This window comes from Amblyomma maculatum, chromosome 1 (genome assembly GCF_055883805.1).
Source record: "Amblyomma maculatum isolate TAMU_Amacu chromosome 1, ASM5588380v1, whole genome shotgun sequence".
Lineage (NCBI taxonomy): Eukaryota > Metazoa > Arthropoda > Arachnida > Ixodida > Ixodidae > Amblyomma > Amblyomma maculatum.
The window spans coordinates 217,557,374-217,571,950 of record NC_139344.1 but is presented as its reverse complement, the minus strand read 5'-3'; the positions used below and the strand labels follow the sequence as shown (position 1 = coordinate 217,571,950).

The following is a 14,577-nucleotide window of genomic DNA, read 5'->3' as shown; positions in this document are numbered from 1 at the left end:
CATCCTCGAAAAACCAGGGTGGTTTGAATTTAATTCGTTTTGCTTCTTCCCCGGCACACAGAAGTGCCCACACAAACAGACACGCTTGCACGCGTATTCCACAGTTTAAAGTGGCGGGCAGCATTCGTAGCCCGCTTTGTTTCCTCCCCGTATACATTGAGAAAACAAAGTGGTATATAAGGAGTTATCGGGTGCCGCTATATATTAACTGTAATGGTGCTAGTTTATGAAACACCAGGCTTGAATGATGTTTGCATATTAGTCGGCCCTTTTTGCCTCTCAAGTTGGAGAAACTGCTTTCGGGAACGAATTTCACAGCAGGTCTCTGCGCCGCATGCGCTTTGTGCAGTCACCGAAGCATGTAATGTACAGCGGCGGGAGAAACTTTATATTAACCTCAGAAACCCAGGAAAAACAAATAATGCTATCGTGTACTGCGCGCCCGATTGCACCACTTGTTGTTTACGGATCCTGAAGTAAGAGTCGGTACATTCTTCCTCCTCTATGAATAATTGTGCACTTGCTTTATGCGATGGATTATGAATATGCACTTATACCTCTAAGACCACATGAAACATTTGTGCCTTCGAGGACAAACAACTCTGTAATTACGAAGCGCGTACCGTTTTGTGCATTCTATAGGCTCACAGCTATAGCTTGTTTCGGAACCATTTTAGCGGCGCTATTTCGTATTGCACACTAGACAAAATAATTGTACAAAATGTATCGTTGCGAACAACTCGGGATTCATGAAGGCCAAAAGCATTCTCGATATATCCTTTTTATAGACGTTCTCCCACTTGCTCGCAAGCTGCATTCCTACTTCAGGGCTAAGTATTAATGTTTTTTTTTTTTTTTTTGTTAAAAATTATGCATTGCGTTCGACTCCAATATAGGAATAAGTTGATATATATTTGTTTCACAAATGTTATCGAAAATAAACTAATCTAATTTAATCTGGGTACACTGACGAACTGGTGTCTGTTTTAGTTATCCGCGTAGCTACATTAGACATTAAGATGCAAAGTTTGTTTTCAGTTCGGATCGCATAAAATAGTCACAGAAATTTTGGAAATGATTGTATTCAGACCTAATATGCTTCTATTAAACATGGTAATACTCTGATTATTGAGTTTTTCCTTTTATCCTTTTTCATTTTTCCCTTTTACGGTAAACGAATGAAATCGACTGTCCCATCCACCATCTTTTCATCAGCCCTGGTTGGAGTGTGTTTTCTGTGAGCTTCTTTCCATTTTTCACTGTTTATTATGAATTTCGTTGTATATTGAATGCATTATTTTTATTAATGTTCTCGTTGTGTATGGCGTTTTCTTTTTTTTTGTTTGTTTGTCCCTGAATTTTCTTAATTATGAGGTACAATGTTTGTAATCCCTCTACAATAATGCCTCACGGGCGACGTACGTAGGTATATGCATAAGTAAGTAAATAAATAAATAAAACACAGAAATGATGACCGTGGCTTATTTTTTGCCATGATCGCTTGCAAGAAACTCGGTTACTCACACTAACTTTTTGCCAGTGATTTGAACTCCGTGCATATAATAATTCGTAAGGAATACGCAATTACGGTTTACACAAAACGCGAAGGAACAGGTGTTATTCAGGAAGGAATCAGCAGTGGATAACGGAGTCGCTTTGTCGCTTTCCTTCCTTCCAAATGCCTACTCTAGCTAGTTGGCCAAGGTTGCACATGTTAGATTAATTAGTGCATGAAACATCATTAAACAAGATTCGGGGCGGCATTAATAACTTCTTTGAACTGCATCCTAGCAGATATCTTAATCTGCTTAGAAAACAGAGCGATAGGAGACAATGTTTAATAACCGCATGGACCTGAAACCAATGGCGAAAATTGCAGGCAGACTTCTTCCTTCACATCACCCTTCATACTGTTCGAATGGTGGCCGCTCTCTTTCCCCTCTCAAGAATGCGCCTATGGGAAATTGAGATTGTCCTTCTTTTCTTCGAGCATCCTCCAAGGTTGCTTTCAGATCGGCAGGTGCATGCAATGAGGCTTCCTTCGATGCCGCACACGCTCACCATTAACCTTGTTTCATCTTTGCCACAAGCCTCAGAAGTAACTAGTTCAGCGGTCCGGTAAGCTGCATACTGCGATTTCACTGAAGCATCAGACGTCGCCAGTCATTGCGTCGTCAGTCACCAAACCGAGATGCTACTTGAATCTTTAGTTTATGTTACATATAGGAGACCACTGACTTCTGAGCCATGAGTGCAACGAACACTATAGGTCCATTCAAAGTGGGTAGGACCAAGGTAACAGAAACGCGGAAAAGAAGTGATCAGAAAAAAAGACGTGAATTTGCCAAACTATACCTGGAGTAATATTTCGCTCATCTAGTTCCACTCGACCACTGAGCTTAGCAAAACAGTAAATTAAAGAATGTAGGCGTCACTTCAACGAAAACAAAGGAAATAGATCACCCGGGGTTGTCATGTTTTTGTTGCCTCGATAATTAAGTTAAATGCTGTGAGATATATTAAACTCAACTGGAATATGCGGAAGTGCATCCCAAAGAATTCGCTTCCCTTCATGAAAAGCGCTTTGCAATATTCACTGACAGCGACGCAGCAACATGCTGTTTACATGATTAGCATTGCCCTGTCGGCATCATACCTGCAGATTATATTCAATATTTAAAAACTATTATTCTGAAATAACAGCGCACGATAATCTTTCCATTTTGATTGATGTAAAATAAAATCTCTTATCGCTGTAAGGATAATTGGCTTCTTCACTTTGGGGAATTTCGTGGTTACCACAAAATAGGAATTGTTCTTTCGTGAACAAATATTAAGTTTTAGCACTTGTTTTAGCGTTACGAGTTAGTTGCTTGTGCATCCTTCACCAAAGTTAGATATTCTAGGAGATGGAAATATAAATGCCAATGTGACTAAATTTCCGCTTTGTTTTTCAATATTCGATTCGACATGGAAGTAACTATTCCAATTCGAAAATTCTGATGTTCGTGCGCCTTTATGTTTCGATGACCGCCCGCGTTTTGTTTCTCTTACAATTTGAAGACATATATTAGTATATACGGGCCCCGTGCAATGTTCACGTATCTTATACCTGCCGACAAAATCATTTAATTATGTATATGGCTTGCTACGATTTGCCAGTAGTGAGAGAAGCCTACGTCCTATGACCCGTGGACTTCTCAGATGACTGTATTTGCATAAATGGTTGCAAACAATATTGGTAACCTTATCAAAAAGCAAATAAAATCGAAGCAGTGAACGACAGAAACATGTGCCCGCGATCTTGCTTGTCTTGAAGAAGATATGGACGTCCTTAACTAGTAATCACTGTTAAGCTTGTCTTTGACAAATAAACACAACGTGGCTCTTGAAAACACGAAAACACGTGTTATTTTCCTCTTAGCAATGGAAAATTCTGTTTGGCTTTCATGACGTAGGCTTTTGGACTCGCCGTCATCCTGATACCGTTCTTATGCTTAATGTGGAAAGTTTTTGAGCAAAGTTAATCTACTGCTATACAAAAGCTGTGTACACTGCGCCTAAAAAGTTGGAACTGGAAACTCGCAACTTAGAAAAAAAAGAAGAATGCATTGACGGATGTCAAGTGGACGTTGTTATTAATTCACACTGTTTTTAGACTGGCATGTTTCAGTTTCGGTTCTTTTGATTCGTGGTTTCATTATAACCGGCAATGAAATCGTATGCTGCATCATACTTAAAAGCACTTAGGGGGGAAAAATGTTTTACTTGCCTCTTTTTAACAGTTGAGCTATTATTACCTCGCAGATATGTTGCACGTATGCGAGAGAGAATTGAACGGAAAAGTGTTTGTGCCTGTGCCTGATTAATGAATGGCTGATCTGTAGTGCTGGGGAGAAGGGAGGGGAATGGGGAAAAGCGGATGGGGATGGCGATGACCTCAGACCCAAAGGTAATACAATGAAAGGAAAAATGAGGGGCTTCATTAGGAGACACATGAAAGGAGCAAGCAGCCACTGACACAAAGGAAAGCATGGGGTATTTTTTGTGTGTGTTGATGAATGGTGAAGCAATAATTAATCGCGGAGAGAATTGCTTAGAAGGTAGAAGAGAAAACAGCCGCATGCCTCCGGTGGGACCCGAGCCCACGACCTCAGAATTTTGCGTCCGGTGCTCTACCACTGCGCTACAGCGACGATTTCTTTGTTATTTCTTCTTAACACTGATTTTGCCCATCCTGCTTGGACCAAAGAGGTCTGCAGTATCATGTAAATAAAATAAATAAATAAATAAATAGATTGTTTATTTCTATGCTTTCTTAAGCATTTATCGTATGCGTAACCTAACCTTGAGAGCGTTCGCTAGCGCCACCCTTCACCATAGCGGAGGGCGTGAAACATTTTGTGATACTGCGAATGCCACGTAAAACGTGATATAAAGGGAGTGGTAGGGAGTTGTACGATAACCTTCCTGTTCTACCTATGACGTCATGGTCACCAAATTCGAAATTCTCGTTAAGCTAATCAGCAAACAAATGGGGGGAAAATGAGCGTCTTCTTTATGAGATACGTAAGCAAGGAGCCAACAATCACTCACCTAAAGGAAAGGATCCCATCACATGTATGTGGTTGTTTTGTTGTTATATCTTTAATTATTGCTTAACAATCATCAACACCGAAAGAGTCGCCTATTATTTCCATTGTTTAAGCGGCTGTTGGCTCCGGTCGCCTGAATTGGGGATAGTTAGAGATAAGAGTTAATGCAGAGCACCTTAGTAATCTGCGACTCACTGGTGACATTGCTCACTAATTCAGGGAAGCATTGCAAAGCATGATCAATGATCTAGACCGGCAGATCAGAACGGTGGCTCTAGAAATTAATTTCCAGAAAATTGATGTTCAACAGCCATGGAAGGACAGCAGTTTGCGATAAGTGGCGAGGCGCTGGATGTAGTAAGGGAATACATTTACTTCTAATAGGCATAATGGCCGCAGATACTGTGCACGTCGGCGTTAACTAGAAGAATATGGAGGGGTGGGGTGCGCATGAGGGATACTCTCAGGTCATGAGTAATGGTTTACCACTGTCCTTCAAAAGAAAAGTGTGTAACAGCTGCATCTTATTGGAACTCACTTATAGGGTATCTAAATGTGTAGGCTTACGAAAATGCTTCAGCATAAATTCAGGCCAATGCAACGAGCTATGAGGAGCAAAATGGTAGTTATAACGTTAAGATACAGGACGCGTACTGAATGGATCAGGGAAGAAACGCGTTGTACTGATATCCTAGTTGAAATCAAGCAGCAATGGGCATGGACAGGGCATGTAATACAAATGTGTGATAACTGATAATCGCTAAGGGTAACGAGGTAGATTCCACCAGGAAGCAAGCATAGCAGTGGGCTCTGCAAGGGGGGTGAATGAGATCAGAAAGTTTTCGGGGAATAAAAAGTATGCTGCAGCTTTCACAGGACCGGGTTCATTGGAGAGGGGCATTTACCCTGTACTAGGCGTAGTCCAGCTAAAGGTGATGATGACGACTACGATGATGATGATCTATTTCGCCTTCATTGATCTGAACCAAAGGCAATGGCTGCCTGGCCAAACGGTAAAAAAAAAAAAAAAAAAAAATCGAAGAGACTTGGAGTTGTCCTCTAGCGCTCGAGTTTTTTTTTTTTTTTTTTCGGAAAAGCAATGTTTTAACACTTTCGTCCGTCCCCTTTCTTCCTCTACATTTCGCTTCCCCTCTTCCGCTCTAGAGCAGAGCCAGTAACTTCTTTCTTGTGGAGCGTTGCAGCGCCGAGTCAGCCGAGACAGATTCTTTGCATGACCGGAACATAAGCGTCTGACGAGGGATAAGTGTTCGGTCGGTCGTAAATCTGCGGCGATTGCGCGCCTCTGTCCCCGCGATGAATGCGTGCGGAATTCCGGGGGCCTGAATTAAAGGCCATCTGCGTGCGCAGAGGTGGCGCCCCGCGTTTCGCTGCCTCGGGCGCATCAGCATACGTCAGGCGGTGTCACTCGTTGTTACATTGGCGAGAGTCCTCGTGACCAAATCGTCCATTTTGTGTGGTTTTTCGGAACGCGCCGAGACAAGCGTGACTAATCGAAAGCGCTTCCCCGAAAAGAAAGAAAGCTCAATGCGAAACTATGGCCCTCCGCCAATTGTTTTTGTTTCTCTCGCTCTCGCGCACCAGTTTATTCAGCGAGTGTGCGCCGGCCGGTGTTGAATCTCAAAATACAGGGCGCGCGATTGTAATGGGACAGAGAAGGAGCAGTGCCTTTGGGCTGCCACGGCCGGAGATATATACACACACGCAGACGCGGAGTCCCCTCCCCCGACCTAGTGTCTCTTCGCTGGCTGTTTTTCGTCTAGTTTCTCATGAAGGGGGAGGCTGGGGGTGTACCCGCGCATCTCTATCAGCCCGTCGGCGCCGTATTTTCGTTGCCTGTAGCAACTCGGTGTCTCCGTATCTTTTGTGCGTTCACGGCTCCAACGGCTGTTTTCTTAGAGGGCCCCCCTTATTCTCTTTGGCTCTCCATACTGCGCGCGCTCCTCTCGACTGCTTGTTTCTTGGCTCCCTTTTGGGTGCCCGGAGCACGCGAAGAAAATGCGCGCGAAACGGGTGCGCATTGAGATGTGACACGTTACGAGCTACATGCACCCCCGCTTTCCTGTCACAGCGCCGAGAAACAAAATGCTTCCCAGCTAAAATACAAGGACGCGCCCGGAGCACTTCACACCGGGGAAGCATAGATGCAGATCGTCATCGTTTCACCTTCGGAAAATAGAGTGAGGAGAAGGGGGAATTCAAAAGAAAAAAAAAAGAAAAAGAGAGAGACGAGAATAGGGGCGTAACTACGGACGTCGCTGTTGTCTCTGATGGAATGAGCCGCGGCCTGGTTAAATGGTGTGCAAAGGGCGATGCCGTGTTTCTGGAGTACGTCCCGTAAAATTCCGTCGGCTGATTTTCGAAGTCGATACCCAGTATCGGGCCGCAAGACTACGGCAACAGGGACTCTGTTTACAAACACGCCCTATCCCCGACCTCTCTTCACTGATTGCCGAATTTGTGGTTTTCTGCCGCTTCCCGAGAGTCCTGGCACGCACGTCCCGCCTCTGCGCGATGCCAGCGGCGCCGGGGCAACAGGATAACATCGCTTGTGCTAGGGCATGATGGGCGTGCAGCTCTCCAAGCGGAGTGGTTGTAAACAGAGCGAATCTCGAGTGCGGCAGGTCTATGTATCTCTTCAGCTTCCCATGTATCTCTTGCCCTGCATATCCTGTTCCAACAAATGGTTTACACATCTACGAAGGATGCCTTCTTTCGCTCGTGTCCCTCGCCCAGAATGAAGTTGTGAACCGTCGTTGCATGTCTAGAGTTTAGACCGCCGGCTCCTCGAGAAGCAGTTTCATAGCGTATTAACTTCTTTCCGCGCCGTTAAGGGGAAAAATGCAAGTAATACTCGTGTTCGTTTACTTTGGTAGAGTTAGTTTACCGAGCCGAAGGTCGGTAAAGCAACATATGATTGGAAAAGGGCTATGCTGATAAAATGCAATAGTAAACAAAACTCGCACAGACAAGGTTTTTTTTTTTTAAAAAAAAAAAGAACAACAATTAAACTTTCAAAGCGCAGTACATTAAGGATGCTAGATTAAACTCAGTGACTGCAGCAAGGCCGTTGCGCTATGGGCCGCTGAGCCCAGAGGAGCCTTAAGCCCACTATGTGCTGGGCGCCGCAGCCGTCAAGTGCTCGCGCGCGAACGTGAGTTCGAGCGCTGCGCGGTTCCGACAAGCAGCCCATGCGGCCCTGGCCGCGGCTACCGCTGGCGTCAGCGACATCTCTCGGCGCAGTACACAAACGCTGGTGCCGGCTGATTCACGCCGACCAGGCGACCGGAACGAGCCGGCTCATAAAATGTATCTAAACATAAATATTCGTCGAGAGGGATGTGTTCGGAAGGAGGGGGGCCTTTATTTTTCCTAGGCGCACAGCATAAAGGAAGGAGAAGCGAAAACATTTATATTTCTCTATCGCGCTGAGAGAGGGCGCCGGGAGAGGAGGGGAGCGACTGTTTGTGTATGTAGTCCCTCTGTCGACGTTCAGATATATAAACTGCGCTGTTAAGAAGAGGCAGGGTGGTTTTTAATCAGAAACGGTTCCGCCACGCCGCTGATCGGACTGCTCGCTCTTGCTCGTCTCGCCACCAGTGCGCACTCGGCCGCCGGGCGCATCGTCTGTCCGCCTGAGTCGTCTGCTCGAGCCTGGGTGAGTATATTGTGCAGAGGCCGGCCTGCCGCACAATTTCGCTTTGCCGCCTCGTTTCAAGCGACTCGGTTCCGTGCCTTGCACTGACAGGCTCGTGTTTGAGGACTCGTGAGTGCGTTAGCCATTTCGCCAAAGCCGCAGTGCGGATGTGATGCTTTTTTTTCTTTGTTGTTTTACTTTCATTCAAGCTTGACCACTTCGACCTTCGCAATGAAAGATGCACACAGAATGTGTCACCATGTTCAGATAATTCACTGTGCGACATGGGAAAGAACTTCATGCTGATCTGCTATAGCTAGGACTTCCTTCCCAAGTCACACCCGTTTATGACGCGCCTGCTTTTGCACTGTAATGTGTAAACGCGCTTGTCACCGGGGCATGAAGACTGTAAATTTGCGACATGTTTTTATTTTTCCAGAACTCCACGCTAAGCTCGTTGAACTTCCTTTCTGGTCGGATCCGCCGAGATGGCTCAGTGGTTAAGGGTGCACGACTACTGTGCCCAAGATGCGGGATCGAATCCCGGACGCGTGCGGTCGCTTTTTGATGGAGGCTAAAAGCAAGGAGCCCGTATACATGTGCGATGTCAGTGCACGTTAAAGAGCCCCAGATGGTCGAAATTTCCGGAGCCCTCCACTACGGCGTCACTCAAAGAAAGCTGGAGTCGCTTTGGGACGTTAAAACCCTACAAACGAAATCCTTCTGGGCCACTTTCGATCACTTGTGGTGTCTGCCGCTGCATCCATGCTATATTTACACCAATGCATGAAAAGTTTTCAGTAGGAGCTATAATGGGAAGCGACACCGAAAGGAGGTGTTTCTGCTGTAAAACAAAGGTGGAAGTATCAGAGATATGATTGAGGCTACTTACAAAATATTTAGAGTCCTACATTTCCGCTTCTTATTGTTTCCCTCCTGTTCCGGACATGCGTACACAGAGTTGTTGGTTCCCCATTTCCTTCCACCCATCTCTTTAATGTGGTATGAAAGCAAGCATAAACATGACAGAATTTGGACACCGATAGCTCTGAATTTGAACTAAGTGTGTGCTCTCACATCTCCCCTCTTTTGTTTGGTTGTTGGCGTTCATCTGGCGATACGGGTGCGCAATATAACTACCGCAGCATCGCTCACTTACTCTCTTTTCCGTGAATGCGGTGCCTTGCCTTTTCCTAACCTGCTGTAGAGCACGCTTGGCAGTCATAACTGTAACGTTTAGCGATATTTTCTTAATGCAATTATTGCCACTTGTGATGCACGTACGCGAGAGTATGGGCGTACAGTCAGCGTCATTCCTGTGTGAGCGCTCGAGCAGGGCTTACCGGGCTACAAGAGCCGGATCCAAACGCCAGCCCCGATTTCTAGGCAAAGTTCTGTTTGTGGGCCTCTGTGGCACTACTTCCGCTCAAGTATTGCCTATAAAACCTAAGAGCTGCGGTGATATCTGGCTTTGGTTTCAGGGCAGTGGACTCCTCGAGTGCCCTACACAAGGGTGACGACGACTGTACAGCACAAATAAGAACAAAATAAAACTGAAGTTATATTCACCTTTCAGACCTTTTTTTTTTTTTAAATCCTGAAGCCATGTAACACAGTAATAGTTGTTAAGATATGTTGGCCCCCGCCTCCAGTGTATCCACTAAGCAGTTTAGAAACAACCGTTCCATTCGTCTATTTATGTTATGATGCTATAGGTAAACAAGCTAAGTTTCGGCTCTGTGCACGACATAAAATACATTAATATTCAGTGACGTTTCGACTGCGTTATAAAGACTTCGTGGTGTAAAATTCCGGCAAAGGACGCGTAGACCGGTGACAGGCGACTTAGAGGACGCATACAGCCTCTCCGTACGTAATTGGCCCAGGGAGTGGATACCGGATCTCTCGCATAATGATCTACCACAAAATGAGCACGCGCGCCGACGCGCTAACCAGCTGGGGTGCGTCTTAGTAGATGATAAACGTAAGTTGCCACGAGTTTCGCAGTGTAGTGAGTCTTGCCGTGCGCTGAGGGTAACTTCAGGAACCGGCATGTTTCCGAAACAATGCAAGCGGAGCCACTACGTCAAGTCAGGAACATCGGGCTGCTCGAGTGACTTGGAAAAACAAAGCATGTTTAAGTCACAATGGAGGACCGCTTCTGACCACGTGCCTAGTCCACGTACTGTTTTCGTTGTCTTGCGGAATAGACTCCTTGTGAGAGAGTCGATCTTAGCGAACAAACTCGTTGCCACCGAACTTTATAGATTACGTCAGAAGTTACGACAGTAAAATATGGATGAGACTTGAGTGTACATGGTTCGCAGGAAATTGCTCATAAAGAGCAAAAAAGGTCAGAGTGAAGCGTAAGATGGTAATCTGTAACAAGCATTGCAGGCCTGATGTGAAGCTCTAATTGCCTACTCTGCCCACCTATCCGTCTTCCCTCGGTTAAATTTACTCACACCAAACGTACTAATAGTGGGTGACTCTGTTTTCGTTAATTAAAAATAACTACTTTTAAAGCGATCGGCGCTATACTCTCCCATCGCTACGCGTTAAAGTGAACCTCAACGGGCCCATAACAGCTTCCACGGCGTAACAGCAAATCCTCTTAAGAAAGTGTTTGTGCACATCAGCTGCTACAAAGCTCATATTTTTGATACAGCCCGTATAATTGAAGATGTTATTGTCACAGAGCTCCGTAAAGTCGAACATTTAAAAACGCCGTTTATTGCGCATTGTTAGGTTATATGCTTACAGCCGGGGCATCTCACTGGTGGCAGACACTATAGCTTCAAAAGAATTTGTCAATAAACCCTGTTCGTCTAGCTTTTTCTTATATATTTCGAGAACGACAGCATGAGATTACACTATAGAAAAATAAGGTCGCATAGAGTGTATGTCCGCATGGTTTAATGCGAGCCTGTGAGAAGGCTCAACAGATGCCCACAGATAGGTCTGAATGGCCACACGTCTTTCATCAGCATACGTCTACTTTTTCCATCTATTCGCTTTTCTAACCTTCTTGTATATAATTTATGCTTCTTACCTTTACTAAAGCTACCAATATAGTTTAGGCTGGTTTAGTTTACGTGGTTTAACGTCGAAAGCGACTCAGGATATGAGACGCCATAGTGGAGGGCGCGGCGGCCGCCTCGATCAAAAGGCCGCTTTTTAATCGAGGCGAAAAGCAATGCTCTTAATAGGGCTAGTTGGTGAATGAATTCAGACATGGTGCTAGCTCACAAGAAACACACACACACACACACACACACACACACACACACACACACACACACACACACACACACACACACACACACACACACACACACACACACACACGCACGCACACGCACACACACACGCACGCACACGCACACACACACACGCACGCACGCACGCGCGCACACACACAGACAGGCAGAATGTATGAGGACAGGCCGGGATTCGATCCCGCATCCTTGGGCACAGCAGTCGAGCGCCTTAACTATACTTACTGCACCACCTCGACGGAAGTATCATGTGTTCTATGATAAATACAACTAACCATAAATTACGCCACATATATGATATGCCTCGTATAGTGTACAATAGTATGTCTAAACTCGGTGCTGCTGCAAACAGTGTTGGCCTTATTAGAGGTGTTAGATAAGGAAGCGTTATTGAGTGTGCAGTTAATTACAGACTGAAAAAGCTACAAAGACTAGGCTGCGTGCGGGGAAAGGAGGGGGGAATATAAGGCGAATATGAGCGAAAGTTCGGCTTTGTTGAGGCAGTTTAATCCTGTCATGTCCGATCATTTATAACTTCGGATAAAAGTTATGGCATTCCAAGATTTCATTCCGAATGATCTTTCGTTGCAACTATTAAGAAAATGATGATTATCATAAAATTCATTTGAATCAATTTTGATGACTGAACCTCGAATGAAAATTAACTTCGGGAAGGAGTAAGCATGGACATGGGCAATATAAATTCAAATCTGCCCCATTTCTTGAAACTGCAGCATCATGAGCGCAAAGTGGTTGCACTCCCTCGTCCTTGAGGTTACGTTTTGCGTGTATTAATCTTCAAACATGCGTTCTGCACCTGTGGTAGCTGACATCTTCATCCTGCTTTGATATGTGGCCGTTTCTGCAATTACGTTGGAAATTCTTTACCTCTGCGAGTAATAAAAAAAATGCATTTTTACTCTCTTACATACATGATAGGCCGGGTACTACAAGTTAAAGGAGAAAATGCACATCCATGTGATAAAACCTGACAGCTAATTAAAACGAACCGTGCTAGTCAACATGAACATAAAAATATAGCAAGGTAGAGAATGGGCGTTACTTCAACGTAGCTTAGATGAAGCTCAATAGTTCATTTTCTTCTTTAGATGTGCCTTTTTTTTCGCGGTGCTAAAATACAAGATACCGGTCAGTGTTTGGAGTGGGGAGGTCACCCCTGCTTTCCACTATTCTTATGCGCAAGGATGTTAACATTTTTGAATGAGAGTAGATGGGCTTAAGTGGATTCTTGTGTGGTCATGTGTAAGAGCTTCATTTGTAGCAGTTTAAGGAAATTAGTTTTTATCATCCTTATTTTCTTTGTTGGGGCTCTGTGAGGACAAACATTTTGTTTCCCTTGCAGGTGCGCCTGTATGAAGTCGTCGACGGACTGCCAGGCGCTAGAACATGGGAGCGTCTGCAACTCCGACTTTTTCTACCCCTCTGGGTGTCTGGCCCCGGTGTCCGAAACCTTCCCGCACTGCCTCACGCCCACAGACCGAGGTGGTTCCGTTCAGTTTCCCATCAGCCCTTACTACCGGCCTGACGTCGGGGCCCTCTCTGACATCGCGAGTCTCGCCGTCGCCGAAGGTGCGATGAAGCCTCCGTACTCGTACATCGCCCTCATCACCATGGCCATTCGCAGCGCTCCAGAGCAGAAGATCACGCTCAACGGCATCTACAAATTCATCATGGACCGGTTCCCCTTCTACCATCACAACAAGCAGGGCTGGCAGAACTCAATCAGGCACAACTTGTCCCTCAACGACTGCTTCGTCAAGCTTCCCCGCGAGAAGGGCAAGCCCGGCAAGGGCCACTACTGGACGCTGGGCGCCAACTGCGAGTCCATGTTCGAGAACGGCAACTTCAGGCGTAGGAAGCGGAGAAAAAAGCAGCCCACGCTCGAAATGGAGTGTCCCGACTCGACAGTCTTGTCGAAACATGATAGGCTGTTCGTCTCAGCAACGGGGCGACCATGTCACGAGCTAGCAAGCCTGCAGGTCACCCCCGTTAGGCTGCCGCTGCCTCCGAGAGCGCTACGAGCGTCTGAGATTCTGAAGCAGCCCTGCCGCAGCTGCAGCTCACCACAGGGGCCCTCCTGCGATGCGAGTAAAGCTGACGGACCGTTCAACAGCTCCTTCACCATCGAAAGCATTATGAAACGACCGTCGCCGGCCACGTCCGCCCGAACAGTGGCCGACATGCCGCCATTGCTGCATGTGCCGCGGCTGGCGGCGACCGCTGGCAGTGGCTCCCTGTTCGGCCATTTGCCAGCCGCGTTCACCTTACCGGTGTATCTTGGAAGAAGCTGGTGGGTGGCAGAGGGTCTCGACCAAGCGCAGAGACAGCCCGGCGCCTTCTGGTCGCCGTTGAGTAGGCACGAAGCGCTGATAGACTACAAGCGCTCGCTCATGTCTCTCAATAGCCAGGCAGTCTGTGATTATTTCCCGCCGTTATTGAAAACTGACCTGGGTGAAAAAAGAATGGTCACGCCTTGATGTACGACATATGTGCTCTCTAGTAATAGCTTTCAATTATGTAAGTTACCTCTTATTTATGACTTTGAGCAGGTACGTGCTCATCTGCAATAAAACTGGCTTATAATCCAGCTCTAAACGTGTAGTGCGTCATCTTCGGCGCATGCGCTCGTTCCTCTTTTATGACTTCACAGACATTAGAAATATTGCGGCGTTGCTGACACTTAAGCAATGACGGGAAGTTAAGGAGATGAAAAATGCTTAGGAGGCTATCGATGGGCTTGATAGAACATAAATCTGATACCGATTCAAGATTCTCGGCACTCACCTGCTTACTTTACCGCATGAATACACACCTTTATGTGTCGTATAAGAATTTTGAGCATTAAATTATTGCAGAAGATTCAACTAAACACCGATAAATCTCGCCAATGCAGGCGCTTCTCGCAGTTTTGTGCGAGTGCAGTCTATCGTTGGTTGTCAAACGATATCCACTTCGGGACTGTAGAAGATGACCAGCGAGGCAGACCCAATCTCTAATAGTTAGGTTAATACTACAGGAGGCCTTGTTT

General features: G+C 45.9%; 1 protein-coding gene across 1 annotated transcript; it reads left to right on the top strand.

Annotated features, from left to right (window-relative positions):
• Positions 1-8,149: 8,149 nt before the first annotated feature.
• LOC146205623 (forkhead box protein L1-like) lies at positions 8,150-14,131 on the top strand. The gene is made up of 2 exons (XM_084586933.1): positions 8,150-8,271; positions 12,892-14,131. Exon 2 carries the CDS (start codon positions 12,902-12,904, stop codon positions 14,024-14,026), a length of 1,125 nt encoding a protein of 374 aa, XP_084443059.1. The 5' UTR covers positions 8,150-8,271; positions 12,892-12,901; the 3' UTR covers positions 14,027-14,131.
• The last annotated feature ends 446 nt before the right edge of the window (positions 14,132-14,577 follow it).

Excerpts from the sequence above, each read along its gene's own strand:
- LOC146205623 (XM_084586933.1), top strand. The coding sequence starts at position 12,902 with ATGAAGTCGTCGACGGACTGCCAGGCGCTAGAACATGGGAGCGTCTGC.